The sequence below is a fragment of the Thamnophis elegans genome, chromosome 7 (genome assembly GCF_009769535.1).
Source record: "Thamnophis elegans isolate rThaEle1 chromosome 7, rThaEle1.pri, whole genome shotgun sequence".
Taxonomy (NCBI): Eukaryota; Metazoa; Chordata; class Lepidosauria; order Squamata; family Colubridae; genus Thamnophis; species Thamnophis elegans.
In genome coordinates, this window is record NC_045547.1 from 49,618,934 (window position 1) to 49,643,729 (window position 24,796).

The 24,796-nt window shown below is 34.3% G+C and overlaps 1 protein-coding gene across 2 annotated transcripts in view; it reads right to left on the reverse strand.

The window, feature by feature from the left end:
* MSRB3 (methionine sulfoxide reductase B3) overlaps positions 1-24,796 on the reverse strand; it is a 67,742-nt gene that overhangs the window by 24,737 nt on the left and 18,209 nt on the right. For both annotated transcript variants that reach the window (XM_032221540.1, XM_032221539.1), the window contains 3 exons: positions 17,552-17,660; positions 14,856-14,933; positions 12,098-12,126 (listed from right to left, as the gene is read on the reverse strand). In XM_032221540.1, coding sequence (XP_032077431.1) covers positions 12,098-12,126; positions 14,856-14,933; positions 17,552-17,660 — 216 coding nt within the window. The remainder of the gene's footprint in view (positions 1-12,097; positions 12,127-14,855; positions 14,934-17,551; positions 17,661-24,796) is intronic.

Genomic DNA, 24,796 nt, shown 5'->3' on the forward strand with positions numbered 1-24,796 from the left:
CAAATTCCTAAATACTTTATACCTTTTTTACTATCTGCATTCCCATCTTCTAATTCTCACTCTTGTTTTTTGATAAGATTTTTTGCGATGATCTTTGTTTTGCTCTTATTAATTTTAAGTCCCACTACTTTGCCGAATTCCTCTGTTTTTTAAATTTAGTTCCTGTTTCTAACAGCTCTTCTATAATAAATACTATGTTGTCTGCAAATGCCTTGGTAAAATAAATAATAAGGATGATAGTCGGCATCCTTGTTTTATTCCTTTCCAAATATTAAATTCTTCTGTGGTATCCCCATTTATTATTACTTTTGCTGTTTGTGTCAAAAATATTGTTTCTATCATCTTTGTAAAGTTATCTCCAAATCTCATTGTTTTTAACTGCGTTATTATGAACTGCCAATTTAGATTATCAAAGGCCTTTTGGGCGTCTAGAAAAACCACTGCTGCTCGTTTCCCTAGGTGTTCTTCATAATATTCTAATGTGTTCATAATTACTCTCATGTTATTTTTTAACTGTCGTTTTGGCAGAAAATCATTTTGGTCTGTGTGGATAATTTCATTTAATATTTTTAAGTCGCTCTGTCATAGTTATTTTTTTTAATAATTTTTTTATTTTTAATTTTCAAAACAAACACAACACATAAGGTGCTAGTCGTTACTTTTAAAGCCCTACATGGTATCGGACCTGGTTACTTGAGAGACCGCCTCCTGCCAATTACCTCCCAAAGACCTATTAGATCCCACAGACTAGACCTCCTCCGAATTCCATCTGCCGGCCAATGTCGGCTAGCAACTCCCCAGGGGAGGGCCTTCTCTGTGGCTGCTCCGGCCCTCTGGAATGATCTCCCTGTTGAGATCCGGACCCTTACCACCCTTCCGGCCTTCCGCAAAGCAACTAAGACCTGGCTGTTCCGGCAGGCCTGGGGCTGTTGAAATTTCCAGCCCAATCCGAGGTTACGACTGTTGCTGTATTTTAAATTGTTTGTCTTTTTATTTTTACTTTGTACCCCTCCCTTTCAGATTGTTAGCCGCCCTGAGTCTTCCAGGAATAGGGCAGCATACAAACTAAATAAAACCTAAACATAAAATCTTCCTTATTTACATACTGTAGAAAGTGTATCAGTTGGTTACAAAAGGCTTTCGTGCATCTCTTCCACAGTCATCAAGCATAATTCATATTAACTCAAGTATTTTAACTCAGATATTTATACATGTTACCATCATCATACCTCCATTTTCATTTGACTATAATTGTTTAAATGTCCTTCATCATAAAATATACCAAGATTTAATACATAACCACATACTGGCATTTCATTTACTATTTCTAAAATCTTCCAATAACACTGAATCCTTATGTCCTATTCTAGCTAAACATCCATAATATTTAGTAACAAAATTTTCTAATCCTCCTTTCCAAATCACTGTTTACAATTGACATCCAGTTTCCTTATGTTGTACCCATACATATATATATGTTATCATTATCCCTCCTTTATTTGATATATCCTGTATTATAACATTTTCCCCCTAATAATCAAGACTTAACTGAATCTAACTTAGTTTTTCATTAACCTTTATATATAATCCAAAAGGATTTCTAATCTTCCTTTGATGGGTACCATTCAATATTCATATCCAATTATTACTTATAACACTACACACTGTATACATTATCATTATCAATTATTTATTTAACTATATCTATTGTCACTAAATTTCACTAAGTTTAACTATTTTTAAATTATATACTTCCATCTAGCAACCTGTATCTTTCCATTCCAAACTTTTCCACCGCTTATTTCTTCTGTTCTCCAATTTAAATTAATTTTAAGTTTTTTATAGGCAGTCTCTTTTAAAACGGTAAAAATTCCTCACCAGCTGGAAACACTTTCTCTTTTCGTATCCTTCCGTTTTGGAGCCGCCCCAACTTGATCAGCCTCTCTCTGGGACAGTTTAGGTCTGATTGGACCACCCAGCGGCAAAAATATTGGCTGCGGTCTCAGAGCATCGAGACCGTACGTCCGTATCATTGCAACGTTGGATCCTCCTCCAGTCGCTCTGCCATTATTGATGTGAAAATTTTATAGTCTGTATTCAATAATGAAATTGTCTGTAATTTTTTATTTGTTGATGGTCCAAATCTTCTTTGGGTATGAGTGTTATATATGCTTCTCTCCATGTTTTTGGTAATCTAGCTTCTGTAAGTGCTTCATTATATAGGTCTAACATTACAGATTCTATTGACTCGTGTATGTTTTTATAAAATTCTACAGGTATACCATCTGGGCCCAGTGTTTTGTTATTTTTCTGTTTCCTCAGTGCTTCTGTTAGTTCCATCATTGTAATTTTCCCATTTAACATTTCTCTTCTCTCCTTCTCGACTTCTTGTAGATTCTTTTTGTGTAGATACTGTTCAATATTGTCTTGCAATATGTTTTCATTACTATAATGTTTTTCAAAGAAATTCTGTACTATATATATATTTTTCTCTTTCCGGTATTGTATATTTACTTTTTCATTCTGTAGATGGTGTATTATTTTTTTTCCTTTTCTTTTTTAAATTTGTGAGCTAACCATCTCTCAAAATTTGATTTTCTGGGCCATCTCGTATAATCCCCGACCTCCGGTCCTTCCGACGCACCCTAAAAAGTTGGCTTTTCCAGCAAGCCAGCCTGGCCTGAACAAAACAAATCAAATTATTGATTACTGTTAATTTTAATTTTAATTTTTTTTAAAAAAATGTGTCATTGTCAATTTTAATTGGGTTTGGGATATCCTGTTTAATTTCTTCTTAACTTTTGTATTATATATTTCTTTTAATGTTGTACGCCTCCCTGAGTCCTTGGGAGAAGGGCGGCATATAAATTGAATAAACCTAAACCTTTTATTTTTATTTCTTGTGTATCTTTTTACAGATCTAGTTTTTTGAGTTCTTTCTCTAGTGTTTCTTGCTTTTGCCTCTTTTCCTTATTCTTCCTTGCCACGTATGCTACTGTCAGTCCCCTAATGAATGCTTTTGTGATGTTCCATAAATTTTGTAGTGATGTTTCTTCTTTTATATTTACTTTGTAAAAAAAATCCATTTCTTTTTCTATCATTTAAATGTATTCTTTATCTGTCAATATTTTGTCCATATTATTTTTATTGGATTATGGTCTGCCCAGGTGTTTGTCATTATTTCAATCTCTTCTGTATCTCTTCTCAGTCCCTGGGTCATCCAAGCCATATCTATCCTTGACCATGATTTGTGTGGGTTGGAATAGAATGTGTATTGTTTACTTTCAATGTTTATTTCTCGCCATACGTCTTATAGACTCAGATCTTGTGCCCTTTCAAAAAAGGTAATTGGTAGTGTTCTTTTTTTCTTGTTTCTTTTGCTACTTTTAGTGTCATTTTTGATGTCTGTTATTGCGTTGAAATCACCAACTAAACATATGTTCTTGTGTTCTATTTCTATTATCTTTTTGTGGACTTTGTTGTAGAATTCTTTGTAGTTTTTGTTTGGTGCATAAATCGCTGTGAGAAGGATTTTTTTTGTTCTGTTTCTATTTCTATAATCAAGATTCTCCACTCTTCATCTGCATAATTTTTTTCATTTATCCAAACTCTGATGTATATTGCAATTCCCCCCTTTTTATGTGTTAATGCTGTGTACAATTTCCTTAATTTTGGATACTCTAATAATTTGTTATATTGACTTTTGATGTGTACCTCTTGGAGGCACAGAATGTCCATATTCATTTTTTGTAGTCTAGTCAGAGTTTGCCTTTTTTCAGATGAGTTTAGTCCATTTATATCCAATGAGAGAATCTTGATTTCTTGTTCCATTGTTTTATTTATATACCGCCCTTAATTTCCCTGTATCCTTGTCTCTATTCCTGTTCTGATCTCTTGTTCTATTTGCTCTCTTTCCTGTTTCCTTCCTTCTTCTCTTTCCTTACTTTCTACTAATTGTTTTTCTTGGCTTCCATGCTCTGGGTCCTCTCTACTCTCCTGTTCTTCTTCAGCTGTGAAATGGTGCTCGAAGAACTCATGTGTTATCTATTGTACCTATTTTGTACCTTTTTTCTTGCCAGGTGATCATAACTCCCTCTGGTGTAAGAGATCTAAACATTATGTTATATCTTATTAGTTGTTGTGTAAGAAACTGGTAATGTCTCCTCTGGTCTCTAACCATTTTTGGTATCTGTCTCAGGATTTATATTTCTCTTCCTTTGTATGTTATTTGTTCTTCTCTCACTTTCTTATATATTTCATCTCTTACTGATTTTCTTGTGAAGTGTACATGTATTTTGGAAGCCTATGTCTCCTGGCATAGATTGTAGGAATTTGATACATCTCGTCTATGTCCCTTCTTATTTCTTGTTTATTTTTTGTAATATGTTTGCCACAATTGCTGTAATTGTTTCCCCTAGGTCCTCCTCCTTCTCTTCTACTATATTTTGAAAACGAAGAAAGGAGGCAGCTTTTTCTATTTCCAGGAAGACTATTTTTTCTCCTAATTCCCTGTTTAGTGTAGTCAAACTTGTCAGCCTCTGCTTCACTTGCTTGCTATCGGCTGCCATAGAAACAGGGAGGGTGGGGGCATGGTATTTGGGAATTATATGGTACTGGAGGAGTTATGTAGAAGGGAGTTTCGTTCTCACCATCTTCTGCGCATGCTGATGGCCGATGTTTGGTCATGGTCAAGGCCAACCTTCTCGCATACCAACCTGATGAGGCCTTTTGAAGATGCACCCCATATGACACCTTAGGGAGTTGCAGATTGGACACTGGGCTGGGTTAATTGGAGGGAGGGGGAGGGGTAATCATTTGATATGTACTTGTTCATGCCTTTTTGGCCCAGATCTTACTTTTGGTCCAGTCCTCCGGGATTGGGCGGCATACAAATCCATTAAAATTGAATTGAATTGAAATGTTCGTTTCGCTGCTCTCCTAAACCTAGGCCTGGTAAGCCTCTGAACTGGACTATGGAATGTCAAGCAGCTTTTGAGAAGTTGAAGCAATTGTTTGCAGCTGAACCTGTTTTGAAACACACAGACATGGATGCACCATTTGTGATTCAAGTGGATGCAAGTGACATGGCAGTGGGGGCAGTGTTGCTCCAACAAACACAAAGGGATAATTGCAACCTTGTGCGTACACCTCCCATATGCTTACAGAAACAAAAAGGAGATGGGCCAAAAAGGAGATGGGAAAAGGAAACTTTCACCATCCAGTGGGCCCTGATGACCCGGCGACATTTCCTGGAGGTGGTGAAACACCCTTTTGAAGTGTGGACTGATCATAAAAACCTGGAAGTATTGAAAACCTTGCATAAGCTGTCACCTAAACAGGTACGTTGGGCACATCATTTCAACCATTTCAACTTTACCCTAAAGTACATCCCTGGAGGGAAAAACTTTATGGCAGATGCCCTGTCCAGGCTTCCCCAGTACAACAGCACCAGACCAACTGTGGTTCATCCAGTCATGCCAGCTAAGAACTTGGCTGCCCCAATGGTCACCAGGAGCCAGTGGATTTAGATGTAACCGTGGACTTGATGCACAAACTAAAGGAGGGTCTCGCATCTGATGACTGGTTCAAGGAACATTTTGACGAGCGCACCATGAAAGATGGCCTGGCTTGGGTAGGAGCTAAGCTGTATGTTCCTGCCAGCCTGAAAACTGTTGTCCTTCAACGAGCCCATGATTCAAGGATGGCGGGTCATTCTGAATTTGTGAAAACTTTGCATTTGATTAAGAGGCAATTTTGGTGGCCTTCCCTGAAAAAAAGACATTGAATCCTATATAGCCAGATGTCCTGTTTATGCAGCCACAAAGAGACCACCAGGAAAACCTCAAGGCCTCCTTCAGAGTGTTGCCCGACCTAGGGAAAGAAATATCGATGGATTTTATTATCAAACTATCAGAAAGTCTTGGAAATACCTTTATTTGGGTGATCACTGATCTGTTCTCCAAACAGGTCCACTTTGTACCTTGTTCCAAGATCCCATCAGCAAAGTCGCTGGCTAAATTGTTTATTTTACATGTGTATAAGTCACATGGAGTTGCTGAACGCATTATTTCAGACAAAAGAGACCAATTCACCTCCCTCTTTTAGAAAGAGTTCCTGAAATTAATAGCCCAGGAACTAAGCTCCACCCAGGGATTAGCCCAGTGACTAAGCTCCGCCCACTATCTGCAGACTAATGGGGCTTGTGAAAGGACTAACTCAGTTCTGGAGCAGTACCTTAGGTGTTATGTCAATTATCAATAGGATAAGTGGGCTGATCTTTTGCCACATGCAAAGGTAGTGTACAATAATTCAGTACATAGCAGTACTGGAATGACCCCTTTTAATATTGTGTTTGGTCAGGATTTTGTGCCCATTCCTGAATTGCCTCAAGAGAAGCCACAGATTTTGTCCTTGTCTGAGTGGAGTGATCAACTTCAATGGTTTTGGCTGATGACCCGTAAGGCCTTAGATGCGGCTCATCAAGCACACAAAAAACAAGCTGACAAAAAAGGGGCCAAGCCAAAAGAATACCAGGTTGGGGATAGAGTATTTTTGTCCAATAAGTTTCTGCAAACCACCCAGAAATCAAAGAAATTGGGTCCGAAATATGTGGGTCCATTTCCCATTGTCAAAATTATAAATCCTGCATCAGTGAAATTGGAATTGCCAAAGGCCCTTAGGAGGATTTATCCTGTATTTCATGTAGACGTACTGATACCGGAACACACTTCTGCCATGCATCCACCCCAACCCTCACCCCCTGTTCCCCTCCTGATTGAAGGAGAGCAACATTTTGAAGTTAAAGAAATCTCAGATTCCAGGAAACATAGAGGATGCACCCAATATTTGGTGCCCTGGAGACATTTTCCCTCTTTCCAGGCTGAACGGGTGAACAAATCCGATGTTAGGGCTCCCAGACTTTTATGGAAGGAGAATATCTGTCAGGAAAAGTATTTTAAAAACAACTGTGGCTTTTCCCACTGCCCGGGGCTACAGCAATGAGTCTGCAACATTTAACTGTCAGCCACCCTCTTACCTCTGCAGTGGAGCCTCAATATTCTATTAAAGCTGCCAGATTCAGCTGATTGCGATCCGGCACCCCACGAGACGGCGACGATGCCCGACGCCTTCCTCGCTCACCACAACACACAATCAAGGTTTTGAAGAAAAATTTAGTATTAAAGATCGAATTAGCCTAACCAATTGTCTATTTTAGTAAAGTTTGGAAGAAAAACAGCAACAGTTAAGAAGCTACCAGCCTATTTGGACCATAGACTGAGAGGAACTGGGCAGAAGGAGTAGAGGCATGGCTGCAACTATTTCTCTCAGTCTATGGACCAATCAGGATTGACGATAGCCGATGGTAGCACCTCCCGCTCTCTATCATTGAGAAACAACCGTATCCCATTACGGTCGCATATTGCGATGGCATTAAGTAAAATGTTTTAAGAACACATACATTTACAAATTATAGAATGGGAAAGGTCTGTTTATGTCAGTAAGTCAAATTCTCTGCTGATTGCAAATTAAAGCATTCAAACTAATGGACATTTTCCTTCATGGGAACTCTTCTAATGAAGTTAAGCTCATAATGACTTTAGATAATTAGTTCCATCAAAGTGTTCTTATACCCAATCCCTTAGATTATTACTTTTACATGCACAGTGTGTCAAGATTGAAGCACACTTATGCTGTTGGAAACATTATCACTTTTCAACTTGCCAAAGAACTAGGGGGGAGGGAAGGACGAGATGGAATACAGACTCCAGTCTTCAAACAGAAGAGCTGTGAGTGCCAAGGACACATCAGCAGTGTCTGCCAAGACCAGAGACTTTTGTCATAACAAAAGAATGGAACTCAATTGGGCAATTTACTGCTAAGAAAATATCAATTACATGTCCCAGAGACCCCAGCAAGATCCACTCGAGTCCAGATCTTTATTTGCTTACACCTAATAGACAGAATCTTCACAGATTAAAGCTATAAACTTCTAACCTAACAGATATGTCCTGGTAGATTCTAGGGTGTGACTTGCCCCTCTCTGGAATGTGCTGCCTCCTCCCTGGGAAGCTGTTGCGCTACTACCAACATTCCCCCATCCCACTTCTCCTTCAGCTGCACATTCCATCTCAATAAATACATATATAATTATGCTGTGAAAAGGATGTAGCTTATTTCTTCAATGAAGTCTCTAGGGCAAAATGTGCTTTATTTTGTACAATGCTAATCCTCGTCCCCTGACAATTTTAAAATAACAGAAAAATGCAGGATATATGAATATAGAAATTCTCCCTTTATTTTAAAAATACATATCCATAATTTTTGCCTATTTTGTCTAAGGATACAGATGTTTAAGGATACCAACTTTCAGTATCAAGAGAGAAATAAACATAAATCTACTCATATTACCTACTTACACCACTATAAAATATTTCGTACCAACTTATGTTTAATTACACTTAAGAGATACAATAAGTAATAAAATCAAAATAAAATAACAAGTGCAAGGTATGTGGAACATTGTATTCTAAATAAGATTTCATCAGTACAATTCCTCCTAGCCAACAATGATTCATTGTATACTTATGGTAATTCATTTTTTTCCCCTGAAGACACTGGACTTTTCCCTGTGTCAGATCTTCATGGAATACCAATTAATTCAACTTTTTGCCATGTGATTCATATTATTAAGATGGCACATTTATTATACAAACATCTAAAAACTTTAAGAACAGAAAATATTTTTTCCACATAAAAATATCAATATGCAACTTCTTTCAGCAAAAGATGTATGTCTCTGCTACAAAAGTAAACATGATCACTAGCTATTTATATGTTTGCATGATAACTATTGATGGTTACTTTTACTTCGAAGTAAAATTTTCAGGTTCAATTCAGTTTGAGAAGACTATATTTTCCTCATTATTTTAGTATTATGTTTCCAGATTTCCTGGTTAAAATTAACAAACTGAAGCCTTCATAAATAACCATGCTAGATTACGCTTTCATTATAAGAAAATAAACCTGTATTGTTAATCATGTTATGTTCATAAAACAGCACTGAGATAAACAGAGGGATAGAATCAAGATCACATGAAGTGTTAATATCACTTTATAATGCCTTAGTAAGGCCACACTTGGAATTCTGCATTCAGTTTTGGTCGCCACGATGTAGAAAAGATGTGGAGACTCTAGAAAGAGTGCAGAGAAGAGCAACAAAGAGGATTAGGGGACTGGAGGTTAAAATACACGAAGAACGGTTGCAGGATCTGGGTATGTCTAAGTTTAATGAAAAGAAGAACTAGGAGAGACATGATAGCAGTGTTCCAATATCTCAGGGGTTGCCACAAAGAAAAGGGAGTCAAACTATTCTTCAAGGCACCTGAGAGTAGAACAAGAAGCAATTGGTGGAAACTAATCAAGGAGAGAAGCAACTTGGAAATGAGGAGAAATTTTCTGACAGTTAGAACAATTAATCAGTGGAACAGCCTCCAAAGGTTGTGAATGCCCCAACACTGGAAGTCTTTAAGAAGATGTTGGATAGCCATTTGTTTAATGCAGAGTGCATCCTCTTTCAAGATCGCCAGAAGCTGGATGACTACATCAAAAAATGGTGCCTCCAACCAAGCCTAACAAAAATAGAAGTAGCCACATTCTACTCAAGAACAAGTATGCAAATTACCACCCTTCAGTGTAGTTCTGGAACTGTATTTTACAATGTAATAACTATCCAAAGTACCTGGGGGTAATACTGGACAGATCACTAACCTTCCAACAACACCTGGAAAAAATAGCTATAAAATTGACTAGCTGCAACAAGTTACTGAACAGATTGACTGGAACATACTGGCATGCTGATAATAACATTTTATGAACAATAGCCTTGTCTTTGGTTTATTCCACAGCTAAATATCATGCCAGTGTATTGCTTAATGGTTCATGTCCAACTCCAACAGTCCAATGCCTATCATTTCTGGCACACTGCATCCCACTTGTGTACATAGGTTCCCAGTACTTAACAATATTGTACCATCTCACATTAGAAACAACAAGCTCTCATTTGGTTATGTTAAACAAGATCCTCCCTATTTACCCAGACAACACACAGCCCATCACAAGATTGAAATCCCATAGGCCATCTTGGAAAACAGCTATTCTCTTAACATTTGCCCCTTTAACTCTGACAATGCCTGGAGAGAGGAATGGTCTAAGGCAGGGGTGACAAACTGGTGGCCCGCGTACTGGATGCGTCGCACACAGGCCACGCCCACTCCGGCTCAGCAAAAGCAAAAAATACATTGCAATACATCAAGTTTGACACCAGCAGTTCTAAGGTGCCTTCTTGTGGCCTGATCATTAGTGATTCCTTTACCAAGCCACCTGGTTTTGACCTGTGTCACTCTGTCTGGTCGAAATTGAACAGAATTAGGTGTGATACTGGAAGAAGTGCCACTGCCCTGTTTCAGTGGGGATGGAAAGATTCTCCTTGTTGTGATTGTGGTCCTGATATGCAAACTATTAAACATATTGTGCAAGATTGCCCACAACACGAGTTCTCTGGTTCCCCAGAAGATCTGTACGAAGCAACACCCCAGGCAATTCCCTGGATAGTTGAATTTGACATCCAGTTATGAGGCCACTGCCACACCCCCAGAGAGATTCTATATATAATTACATGGACAGTTTATATATGTTTACTTCTTTTCTGTTATTTATCTCCTCATCCGCTAAATAATAATAATAATTAGCACTGAGATTTCCTTTCTGCAGAGGATTAGTTAAAGGGAAAAGAAAATCACTATTGTGGACTAGAATGCTGAAATAGTTATTTACACATACTTCATTCAATAAGAAAATTTTCAGTTAAAATGATATAGAACTCCGATTCTATACCATAAAATAGAAAAACCACAATTCATATAAAATTCTAGAGTTTTGATGTGATTCTCATCTTAAATGCTTTTGGACAACATATGATAAAGCTTGACTCTATGCTTTGTAAAAACACAAAATATACTGTCTATCTTGCGGGCTCATAAAAAATGGGCCAGATGGAAGGAATCCACTTCTCTCGGGAGCCGAGGTGGTGCAGTGGTTAGAGTGCAGCACTGCAGGCTACTTCAGCTGACTGCTACTAGCTGCAGTTCGGCAGTTCAAATCTCACCAGCTCAAGGTTCACTCAGCCTTCCATCCTTCTGAGGTGGGTAAAATGAGGACCCAGATTGTTGGGGAAAATATGCTGACTCTAAACTGCTTAGAGAGGGTTGTAAAAGCACTATGAAGCAGCATATAAGTTTAAGTGCTACTTCTAGTATCAGCTCTCATAGAAACTCAGAAGCCCAAATAGCACTGATTTGTCTCATGTGGATACCATAGTGTTTTTTCACTATGCAAACAGTAATAGGCACCTTTTGGTATGCCTTGATAGGTATGGCCACTTATAAGACGCTAATTTATGATGACCAAGAACAGGTAAATTTGTTCACCAATATGTAGGGTTGCAATCACCCACTTCTATTTTTTAAAATTATTTTTAAGAATGCTTTTGTGGGTAATTAGGGGCCACAAGGTAATTTTCTAAATAAAAACATTATAATCTTCAGTTTACTAACTAGTTAAGTAATAAAGGTGAGATAAAAATCTAATAAATAAGTAAATAAATAAATAAACAGCATGCACATTTTGGGATTACAAAAGCAACCAGAACTGCCTACATTGCTGTTGCTAAGTGATGTAGTCATGTGACACTGTACTTTACAACTGTATCACTTAGCAATGGCAATCCCTGCCCTAATTGTTATAATCTGAAGAGGGGTGTATGTGTGTGTGTGTGTTTGCTTTTCTCAGCTTCCTATCACTGAAACGGTGACGAAGAACTGATTTCCCCAGTCTCATATAATATAAAAGGATAAAATTAAAAAAATGATGTGGAACTAACAAAAAAATCCACTGACATTAAATCTATTGCAGCATCCTGAAACTTGATATTGGTTTAAAATTGGGTACTCCAAATCTAAAGTTAAAACTAAACATTAAGTGATAAATTCATCTTTTGAAACATGAAAACAGCATGTTCTACGTAAGATTTTAAACATACCTGAATTGGAGTCAAACTTTGTTTCAGACCTAAAACAACAAAAAAATGAAGACATGATTTCTACAGTCTGTAACTATAAAACATTTTTTAGCTTAAAAAATCCCCTCACAATAAATCTCAAACAACAGCCACAGAATCTTTCTTAATACACTTGACCCAAATGTATCCCTTCATTCTAGAAATGTTATTGACAAACATTTTCATTTACAAGATTTTCACCCAAGTGAAATATTCAATGTCAAAATTATAGCACATTTTAAATATTTCACTTTTAAAACTGTACTATTATACTTGTGATAAGGCTTCTCTTGGAGATCATCATTGGATAGTTATTTTATTTGGTTTCTTTAATCCAGCCCATTTCTGTTACATGTTGTCTCCTATAGTATTTAAGCATTACACATATTAACAAAAATATGTATATTAAATAATGAGGAAGAAGAAATATGGAAAACTAGCCTTTCGAAGAATAACATGTTTCAGATATAGTTGAATAACCGTCCTAAATTCAAATGCCTTTGAACCTGTTAGATGAGCTATGGGAAAATTTAAGTTGGGTAATTACTTTCAAGAAGCTCCTGAAGTGCTGCAAAGCAGAACTAACCCAGTGACAAGGCCTATCTGAACAAGATGTAAGAAGCATTGTCTAGATCTAATTCTCAAACCAATTAGTGGGCATGCTCCAGCCAGATTTATATTACAAAATAAAAACTATTGGGGTATGCCTGTCTATGGGACAGAAGAGAAGAAAAACAATTATCATTTTATAGTTAAAGCTTCTAACTATAAAGAGCATGTTACTTTAGAATATATTCAAAGGAGCTTCTCCCAAAGTCCTCAGGAAAAGGCAGATTCTTTCAATCAATATATACATATTTGATGTGATTATATAAAAAAAACAAAATTATAAAAAGCTAAAATTCTATAAAGAATCATCATTTCAACTTAACCAGAACATGTGATTTTTTCCCATGACATTTCCAGAGAAATATCAGTATGTTCCACAATTCACAAATAGCAAACATTCAACTAGTAACACATTTTAATAATCCTAAATAACAGGAATATAGTAATACAAAATCAATATCCATGTCAACTGAATGCCCTTCTCAGTTGAAGGCCTGGTAGTGTTATGTAAGTGTTATATAGAAATGTAATGCACATGTTAGCATGGAAGTGGTGCATTTTAAATACAAAAATGTATTCAAAGCAAATATGACAAGCAGACTAGAAAAGGCATTCAGAATCTGGCTCAAGATCAATGGACCTCAACCTTCCTAATGCCACAAACCTTTAATACAGTTCCTCATGTTGTGGTAACCCCCAACCATAAGATTATTTTATGTTTTCCATATTTTTTTGAAAATATGGGTTTTCCAATGGTCCTAGGCGACCCCTGTGAAAGGGTCGTTCGACCCCGAAAAGGGGTCCCGACCCATAGGTTGAGAACCACTGCTCTAGATGGAGAACTAATTAGCTATGGTTACTTATTTGGTTTTCAAACAGCTAATTACAAAAATGCAGTATACTAGTTAATGGCAAAGGAACAAAAATAAATTATCTTCTAACTCATGTATTATAAAGGGATATGAATATCATTTTATGAATAATGCACAAAATGATGTGCAGCCTTAGTGTCATGGTTCAATTATTATGTATTTGTTAGGATTTATATGATCCCTTTTTTTCAAGGCTATAGTTATCTCTCTTCATTTTTCATCACAATTGCAACTCTCAATTGTGAGTTAAATTAGATTATAAGAGAATCCCTGCCCATGGCTGATATTGGTGCTCCTTCTCATTCATCCCCATCTTCCCATATCAAATTGATTAACATAGAACATAATATACTAGAAATCTGGTGTGTATTGTATATTGCTCCTCCTACTTTGTACAGTATTTGTACCAAAGTATTCTGTACTTGGCAAGAAGACGTAATTTTAGATTCCTGATAATTTTAGGTCCAGCCTGTTTAGGGTGCTGTAATAAACAATGTTCCTCACCACACGTTTTAGCACAAGATGTATACAGGAAATAATTGTTATGTTGCCCAATCAGAATAATATATTGCTACCCACAGTCTTAAGTGTGTGGAAATCTGATGAATCTAGGAATTCAATTATATGAATAAATTGGGGGCCCACAATACACTCTCACTGTCCTATCATACTCTCAATGCACACAGTATTCAAGAACATTTCCTGAGTGTTACACCTCATTTTGAGTTAAATGTCTGAAGACAACTGTTGAATTAAGAAAAGTTGCATGTCAATTTATGTATCTGAAAGATTTCTTCATAACAATGTCAGAAAGAAGTTGAATGCTGATTTAAAGGTGAGGAAGGCCAATTCTGAGTATGTCTTTTTCAATCAGGTAATGTAAGCAAAAACAATGTCCACCACTGAGTACACAATTTGGACCTTAACCACTTCACCAGTGATCAAGGCATCAAATTTGATAGAGTTAGTTTTAATTATAATTACAACTAAAGTCTGTACTCTGTATACTCAACTCTGTAATTAAAGAGTAGGTTACTATTGGTAAAAATGTTCAAGGCATAAACTGGGTTATTTGAGGGACTCCCTATCTCTGATAGTTTCTGCCCTTGACCAAAGCATCCAGAATTCTAAGCCAACATTGCTTAAAAAAACAGATTACATCTACCCACTTCTGTCTAGTAACTACAATCAAAGTGTAATGTTTTCCCAAACTAGTCAAATATCACAAACTGCACATTTATTTTGTTCAGTCTACTTACTTGAATAAAGGGCTTCCACAAACAACACATTTATATATTCCAATGGCTTTATTATATGTATATTCTCCTTCAAAAGCACTAGAGCACAAGACAGAAATAATTATTTAGTATGCATATTTACAATTTCATAACCCTATTTTCTTTTGGGTGAGGCAACTTTATGCAAAATGAAAGAGATAAGAAATAATCAACCACAGATAGTTCTCGGCTTTCAACTGCTATTGGCACTGAATGTCTACTCACAAATTGTTATGGTAGTTAAGCTGAGGCACTGACAAACATGGACCCAATTTTATGATATTTTTGCAGCAGTCGTTAATTGAAATCATCATGGTCATTAATAGAACCTGTCACCATAAGTGCAAACACATTCTTCTAAATGGGCAATTTTTGCAGAAACCAGCAGAAAACATCTCATGGCTGCAGGAGGTTATAACTGTAAAGATGAGATGGTTCACAAGCTCTGGAATGCAGTTATATGACTGAGAAGTAGGTGTAGCATTACATTTTATGATGGCGAGAAGTGCCTTACAAGCCATGAAGCATCCATTCCAGGCCGTTGCATAGTTGTTAAGTGACCAGTCATAAATTAAGAACTATATATAAAGAAGTATGTTTTATAGTTTTTGCAGATTTTGGAAAGTTTAACCATAACTCTGCAAATTTAATCTCAGAAGCTGCTTCCAATATAGAAATAACTTTTGCATTTATAGGCAAATTGTACAAATGCTGATCTCAAATCATTTTCCCAATTTTTTTTGTTTTGAAAAATGCTAATACAGATCTGGTGCTACTATCCCCTAGACCTGGGGTGTCAAACTCGCGGTCCGTGGCCCGGATGCATCAGGTATTGGCCCAGTTTAGCGAAGGGAGGAAAAGTCCAGATACGTCATGTAATGCTGCCATGACAATGCGAGTTTGACACCCCTGCCCTAAATTGCTACAATTCCTCCTGGATCTCCAGTCTTAAGATTTCTGAGGATTGAAATTTCTGCTTTCCTGGCTCCAATTTTTCCACCTGTAAGGGGGAAAAAATACACAGAAGACAAAAAAAAAAATGAAATTACCTCTTTTTAAAAGCCCATCTGAAAGGGGAATCTTTCTATTCCCAATTGGCTCTTTAGAGCTTGATTTTTCTGAAGCTCTGGTTGTCTCTACCTACTATTAGATTTATAGATTAGATTTGACAGCTGAGATATAAATTTCTCTTTACTGTTTCAAATCTGAACCTTTGAGGATGAGATTTCTTTTCATTCACTGTAAACTTGTGTTTTAAAGTATAAACATACATGCTTCCTGGATGAAAAAGCTTTTCTTCCAACACATTTTCAATTAAGATTTTAAATTTTCACTGCAAATTTGTTTTTTTAAATCCTATTAACATTTTATAAACATACTTTATTTACCTTATGTTAAACCAAAGTAAAATATGCTATTTTGATCATTAACCAGATTTACATTAACCTTTTATAAAAATAAAAGATAATTTTAAAATGGAATTTAAAAAATTGCATATGGCTAGCACAGATGAAAATTTCTTAGGTCAGGTAACTCACTAAGACTTTAGAGAAAAGACCATTATACATCATAATTATAGCTAGAAAAAAAAAGAGAAAAAATAACAATTTATTCTTATCATTACATTTTGATTCGTTATTTACCTGATACCTTAACAAATAATACAGTAGCGTAAGATCCAAATGGAAGACAGTGTGTAATCATACTACTAAAAGAATCAATTTTAACGTTGGATTATGATTGGCTGAGGGGGGGAGCTGAATTCCAAGCTGGGTGAAAGTTGGGAATTTTTATATTCAAAAATAGCTTTACTGCTTTAAGGATACTTTTCTAAGTTAACCATTTAAAAAGGTTAGGAGGTCATTGTTCTAATAAAAATCAGCAGTTATACAGATATTTTTAAGTGACCAAATATCTTACAGTTTTCATGAACTACATTGCTGTGCTCATCTTGAACACAACAGAAAATGATTTGGCTGAAGTCATGGAAAGTGCATGATCAACAGTCCATGTCTAGAGGCATAGGGAGCTTTAGCACCCAGAGATCTTCATTCAGCAATTCTAATTAAAAATAGAATCTTATGAATTAATTGTAAATTAAATATTTAAGCATATTATTAAGCTTACTGAATCAAAATAATTCCAAACCATCTTAGTACAGATATCTATTTTTCATGAATCAAATGGAATAAACTACATTCATTATGTGATCCTTGAAAAAGAACTGTCTTTTTTCTTTTACTTTACCTTTTATCAGAATATAAAAGCTGCTTAAGGACACAATATTTTGTACCCGGAAGTTTCAAAGAAAAGAAACAAACAACAAAAAAAGCAGAATGGGAAAAATAAAATTATACCACACTGTCTTTTATCTTTGATATTTACAATGACCCCTTCAAAAATATTGCCTTAAAGGTTATTTCCACTATAATTCAAATTTCCTTCCCCAAAACGAAAAAAATAACTTATGCTATTTGCACAAATGTTGTAGTAAAGTAAAATAAAATAAAGTTAATAATAACCAAGTTACATTGATCAGATTGCTGAACATAGTGCCTATGCTACAAACTTTTGGCTTTCTAAAACAGAATTACTTGAAACCACTTGGGAGAAAATTACAACATAATAAAAAAGAAGAAGAATCCCCATTTTTATTACCATCTACCCCCTTGCTATACCTTTCAGTTCCTTTCTCCTGAGTAACATGGTACTGCAAGGGTGTCAGCCGTTTTCTCAGTTCTTCATGAGAAAAAGTCACCTTTTTGTTCTTTTTTCCCCTACATGACCCTGCAAAAAGATAAAATATGGAAAAAGGAGTCTTTTCAATTTAAAATCCTGAGACACTGTGTGCTAGCCAAATACAGCTTCCATTGTACATTCACTTTTCCAATGGCCAGACTGCATCCTTATGCATTAGAGAAGTTCAGTGGATTGTTCTATCAACCCAACTTTTAGAAGGCTGTTGCACACAAGCAGGTGTGCATGTGAAAAGAATGTGAGGCAGCCAAAGCTTTCACTATGCAGAAAAGTCAACACACATTTGTGAGATCTGACGGTCACATTATCCTTTGCAAGACGGTAAAACCTGGAGCCTAATATTGTCTTCCTCAGGTCTTCTCAATAAATACTTCTCAATAGTTTTTAAACCCTATAAGACATCGGTAAATAGGTAAAAGGTAAAGGGCATATTACGTTTAACCAGAATATCTTCTTATTGTTCCATGTAGTTTATTTATATTATTGTTTGTATTTTAATTGTTATCATTTTTATTTTATTGAATGATTATGGTTTATAACCACTGAAATTTTCTTAATGGCATACAACTCAAATAAATTTGAGGCAAATATTGTGATGACTGCAGTATAGATGCAAAATTAGGGCAAAATTCAAGGATATAAGGGAAATGAATATGATAGCCATGAATTCAGAAAATTGAGCTAAGAATTAGGAATTTAAGAGACTAAGAATTCTAGAGTTTAGTAAAATGTATATTGGTTTTAAAGAGGAGTTAAAACAAAACAAGAATGTAGATACTTAAGAACATGTGTAATTATCCTCAATAATATAAAAATATTGTTTGTAAAAAAAGCCAAATAAACAATCCTAGAAATATTATAGTTATGCAAAGTATTAAAAAAGATTTACAAAATGAAACCTTTTTCTCCAATGAAACTGATAAGTATAAAATAGTTAAAGAATGCCTCTTAATATCTACAATTTGATTAAATAAGTTTCTTTTAACAGTTTATTAATAATATATTTACCATATAACAGTATAATATAGTTTAATGTTGTGAAAGATCTCTCAACACGTAGATTAGGAGAATTTTAAGGAAGCTTATTGAGTTGACTCCTGATAATGAACAATTTAAAGATCATATATGCAGGAAGTGAGACTAATATGCATTCCTCTGCTCTACTTCCTTTCCAAAGCACAATAATTTGCATTTTTGAAATCCAATTAAAAATCAAGCAGCAAACAGATAAGGCATATTGTACACAGAGAAGGATTATACATATCTGCTCCTCAGCAGAATATTTTAGGGATGAATTATTTAATTTATCTCCAAACATAATGAAAAGAACTACAAGAATGTGAAATTAACATATTCTGCATATTTTATGCAGCACTCTAGCTGAAATGGAAAAAGACAATATGATTTGGAGAATGAATCAAATAACTGATATATAAAAGAATACCAACATAGTTTCCAAGTAATATTCATTCCATAGAGGAAGCTCTTAAGATACTGGATGAAAATTTTAATATAAATATTTCTAATATTTAATGGATGCAGCTGTATAACTATAAAAATTTAAAAAATAAAAATAAAATATTTTCATTCTGCAAAAGTTATCTGTTCTTCATTTTCCAAAAGTGTTCAGCAATCCTGCATTTGTTAAACTGTGAATCTTAGATGAATTCATTAATCATATGGTTTGTGAACAAAAATTAAACTTTTATTTTGCAATCCTTTACATACTTCTGAAATATAATTCACTTTGAATTTAAGCAGATTACTTCTAAGATTGCTCTTTCATTTTAGACATTTCTCTCATTATTTGATAAATAATAAAATGTAGGCTAGTCTGGCAAGGCAACAAGATGTATAACTACAGACTTACAAATGTAGGCAGATATGCAACACAAATAAATATTGAATATCCTAGTTTCTCATTTCCAAATGTTTTAGACTATAAATATGTATAGTGGATTTTTCTTAAAGTATACAGGTGTTTAAGAGATTAAGATCTAGCAGTTATATTTGGCTTGAACAATTAACGTTTTTCAAAATAAACTTTTCTCCCAGTTATTGAAGGATTTATGCTTGATTACAATTCTACAAAGGGTTTTTTTTAAGCAACAGATATATACCCCCATAAAGAAACAATTGTATTCTCAAAGTAGAATGATCCATCTGTATGTCATTTAGTATAAGGAGAGAAACAGCAGGTTTAAATTACATGGTATTGAATTGCAATTTCCTAACATTGGGCGTTTTTCTGCTTTTTTACCCTCAATCATTACAAAGTATCCGCAAAAAGTAATTTTAAATTTAAGTAAAGATGTTTCTTCCTCCTCTTTTATACCATGTAAAAAGAAAGTTAGTTAGTGCTGGTCTCTATCAACTAACCACATTGTCTGTACACATAATTCTTAATAGTACAGAACCTTGGCTGTTGGTTGTAAGGTCTTGAAAAGGAACTTTTTTATTTCACAGAATATACATTAGTTTTGATTTAAGCATTGTTTAAAAGTAGTCTTTTTGCTGTAAGGACTATATTTATTTCTGCAGAACTTATTTTAATGGAAGATGTTGAAGACCACGGCTTCCAAATTAGAAAATTTTTCTACATCCTGGTTTCTAAACCTAAAATATAAACATAATTTCCTAACAGTAAATGAGGTATCTGCTTTATAATATTGTTGCTTATTTTAAGAACTCAAATATTGGAATCTTATATCCTCAAACTATGGAACATTCTTTTATTTGAAAGCAAAAAAGATTGCTCTGTTAGAAAGGCAATGTTAAAATTCCCACAAATGTTATTATATAAACTTCAGAATTTAAGCCATTACAATACTTGATTGTATACCATGTCTATAAAGAGGCTATTTGTTTCATTTTTTTAATTGTCTATTCTATTTCAGGGCACAAAGCATAGAGGAATGAATGAATAAAAACATAAAGTCCAATGTAGCATGGATATATTCTCTTATCTTATTTGCTGTGGCAAATAGAATACACCATTTATGGGACAAAGAAATCAAATGGTAACAGAACAATAAAAAAATTTTTTTAAAAAAATGCTTATCTGAAATAATTGTACTACAGTTCTTGGTGACATACATTTACTTTTTAAAAAATATATAAAATAAACCTCAAGGTAAAATAACAAATCTAGCCAATTATGAATAACAACATTTTAGATTATCCTCAAGCTCGGAAACAATTTGCTGCTTTTAATATTACTTTATGACTGTATGTCAACCAAAAAGCTCACACACACAAACCCATTTTTTAAAAATTTGTAAACCACTTTTGGGGCCCTTTGGGAAATATGGAAGCTTGTTCTTTGCTAAATTCCTGGGAAAGAGGATTTGAAAATTCTGGGGTTGTATATAGATTTGAGTTCAGTCAAATTTAAAAGCTAAGTAAATAAGGTCAAATAAGATAAACATGGTTTCCATAAAAGATTGAGACTACACTCAAGATTATAAAACTGTAAATAATTATTACTAATTATTTACTATTGAGAATAAGCCAACAGTTTCTTCCAAGTATATGAGCAGCCTCTGCAATGTGGATTTATTAACTCATTGAAGAAGCACATAAACCTTACATTTCAAGAGATCAAAACAATAAACTAATTACTGAATCTGCTTTTTTTAAAGTAATTGAAAGTCTCAAGTCACACTTGACACTTGATTTCCATAAAAATATCCATGTAGGGTTTTTTGGCAACGAAATAGAAGTAATTATCTTCTGCCTTCTAAAGGTTTTTTTCCCCAATTCTTTTATCACTTTAGTATTTTCTCCCATCCAAGTATTTAATGGTTTTTTTAGAAGCAAAGACCAAAATATTACACATTACAACAGAGTTCAACACAGGTAAGAGAAGTATATGAAATCAAGATAATGGATTAGTTAAGTTAATGTTTTAAATTTATGGCTAGATAGCAAGCTCAATTCAATGCTGCAACCTGCTAAGATATTATTCTAAAAATCTACAAAATGTTTGACATTTTCTATATTATATACCAAGATATTTTCAAGTTATCACACATTATTTCAAATTCAATACTGAGGATTTAAGAAAAGAAGAGCAAAGTTACGTGCATGCTACTTTGCAGAATCTGGTATCATTACGTTTTGGGAAAGCAACTGGGGAGTGCTATGCTGAGGAAAAGTTTAATAAAGAATAGCAAAGATTCACATGAGCACAGAATATAGTGATCAAACATGTAGATATAAGCGGTGAGTTTTTTGCAGACAGATAATTGCTTGATTCAGTGATTTCTTGGACACACTACAGCTCTTAGAACTCTCTTTACTCCTAAAATCATTCAGACATACTTTAAAGCTTATGAAGTTTTGTTCTTTAAGTGAATTAATAAAGAATTTTGGCTTATTGCAAATATAATGAATAAAATGTGTCTTAAAGAAATATATAATACAAAATATATGCCATCTAGCTAAATCTATTTAAATGCATTTTATATATTACAGATTTAGTTTTCAGCAAAAAAATAGCCTTAGCTATTTTGAAAACATAAGAATGTACTTGATATGAAAATCATTTGATACAATGCAAAAGCCAGAGTCTCCTGTAACCACTAATAACCAGCTGAATGTAGGACATAGAGGACTTCTCAACTAGAGCATACATCCCAATACAATGGTACCTTGGTAATAAACTGCTTTAAAAATCGTCACATTTGATAATCAACACATTATGATATGAAAATTTTGTTCCGGTCCTCATTGTTTGTTTGGTATTCAGTGCACAAACTTGTCGAGGTCAGCTGCCTTGTGATTCACTACATTAATCCTTAGGGAAAATGTGTTTGGTACTCATTATTTTTGATATTCAACTTGCTTCCTGGAACCAATTAACGATGAGTATCAAAGTACCATTGTATATACATTATCCATTTCAATAAGCATTATGATAGGCACAAAGTTGAGTAAGTTCTATTGATAAATGAATAAAAATTTGAAATATCTAACATAATATGCAGCTATTGTTAATATTAATCATGTCACAATTCTCTGGTAAATTCGCTAAATTCACTAAAATATATATTTTGGTTATTATCTGTATCACTTCTACTGATATTTCAGAATTGGGCAAATGGTTGTATTCAAGAAGGGCTAATAGGTACTATGTGTAGTAAAAAAAATCCTGTCTTTTTTTGTTCCTGTTAATTTATTGATTTTATTACATTTAAATGGTTGCCCATCTTACTTGCATGGAACTCGAGGGTGGTGTAATAAAATCATAGTTTTCTAATATTAAAAACAATTAAAAACCAAAAGCTACATCTAAAACACAACAATAAAAAGACAGAGGAGAATGCACTCTAACTATATACAATATACTGTAACCATTTAATGGGCTCCACCCTTCCTTGGGGTCCCCAAGTCCGAAGTTACATCCAAGTTTTGAGGGTCTTCCAGAAGGCCAATCTCACTGGGGCGGAAGGGGGAGAATAATATTTCAGTTATTTTTGTTTTATTAATGTTCTATATAATATTGTTGTAACTGTCAAGAGGTGTATTAATAAAAGATGGGACATATGCAATTAATAATAATTTAAAAATAAATAATAGCATATGTTAAAACCATTGATAAGGGCACTATATACATGAAATATAATTAAATTGCATAGATATAAAATACAATATTAAATATGTATAAACTATCAATTAACGTGATATGCCCAGTACCTTCCTATAAACGTACTGTAATTTTAACTGTGAACATCAAGAAATACAAACAGCACATAAATATTCTGCCAATTAAATACACAACACTGTATTTAAATATTTATTTAGAAAGCAATTACTTTGGAGTTAGAAAGCATTTGTGCCTTTCAAAACATATTCAGCCTTAATTTAATTAAAATTATCTAATTACTTTTTCCACATTTTAAAGAGCAGGAAAAGAAAGCATTCTACTGCATGCAAGAAGTGATGAAAGCAAAGAACAGTGTTAAAAGGGGGAAAGGTTACATTTTTAGAGATGAATCAGCTCATACAATACAAACTCACAGCAAAGCAAAAGTTTTTCTCCTATATAAATGTGGCACTCTGCTACAGAAAATGTTTTTTAGGTTTATGCATAAAATCAAAATAAGTAGATGTTTACTGGAAGACAAAATCACAGGAGGAAATATTTGTTTTTACCTTCCAAATTACAAAGTTAACAAACATAAAGAGTCAAAACAATAATTTACTAGTATTGTTAAAACTTATTTTAAAATCACATCACTAGTAATACTACTTATTAACTTGCTGTTTTTCAAGTTCTTTAAAACCACTAAATTAAATTAAATTATCTATCTAAAATACAAAAAAATGTAGTCAGACTTAAATTTAGATTTGGGTATTACACAACAGTATTTTGATAATATGAAAAATAATACCTGATTAGTGCCATCTACTGGAATTTGAGAGCTGTTGTCTTTTAAACTGAAATTTCTCTAACTAAGATAGTAAAATAATCTATTCTTATATGTATGTATTCAAATTCCAGCAATTAAAAAATTAAGAATTTCTAAAAAATAAGTACATAATATAAAAATTGTTTGCACTTTAAATAACATTTGGAAGAAAATAAAATGTGTAAATTATGATGAACTTGGGACAAGATGAATTTATTTATATGAAGGTGTTATCTTTTTTTAAAGGATATACTGCATTATATGGATAATTCTAAAGCCATCTAAAAGTATATGTATACATCATATTTAAAATGAAATGGCTGAATGTATTCTTAATGTCTTAGCTCAAAAACTATAAATATATAAACAATATATATTGTGCTTACCTAACAGAGGTGGGTTGCTCCTGGTTCGGCCCAGATCAAGCGAAGCGGTAGTAGCAGCGGCAGGAGGCTCCACCCACCTGCCCGGATGCTTCTGTGCATGTGCAGAAGTTTTGCGTGCAAGCGCACGTGTAAAAAAAATGGAAACCCACCACTGTTACCTAAGCCAATTTCATGGCCATGTCATTTATCAGTTCCAGTATCTCTGAATAATTTGCCTTTATGACTATTTATATCATAAAGAGGAGATGCAGGGTATATGAGAAGCCATCTCTCCCCAATTGAACAAACCCATTCCACTTGTGCCAACAGAAGAGGCCCTCTATGGATCTTGGAATTGAAGCAAGCGGGGTCAAGAAGTAGAGCCTTT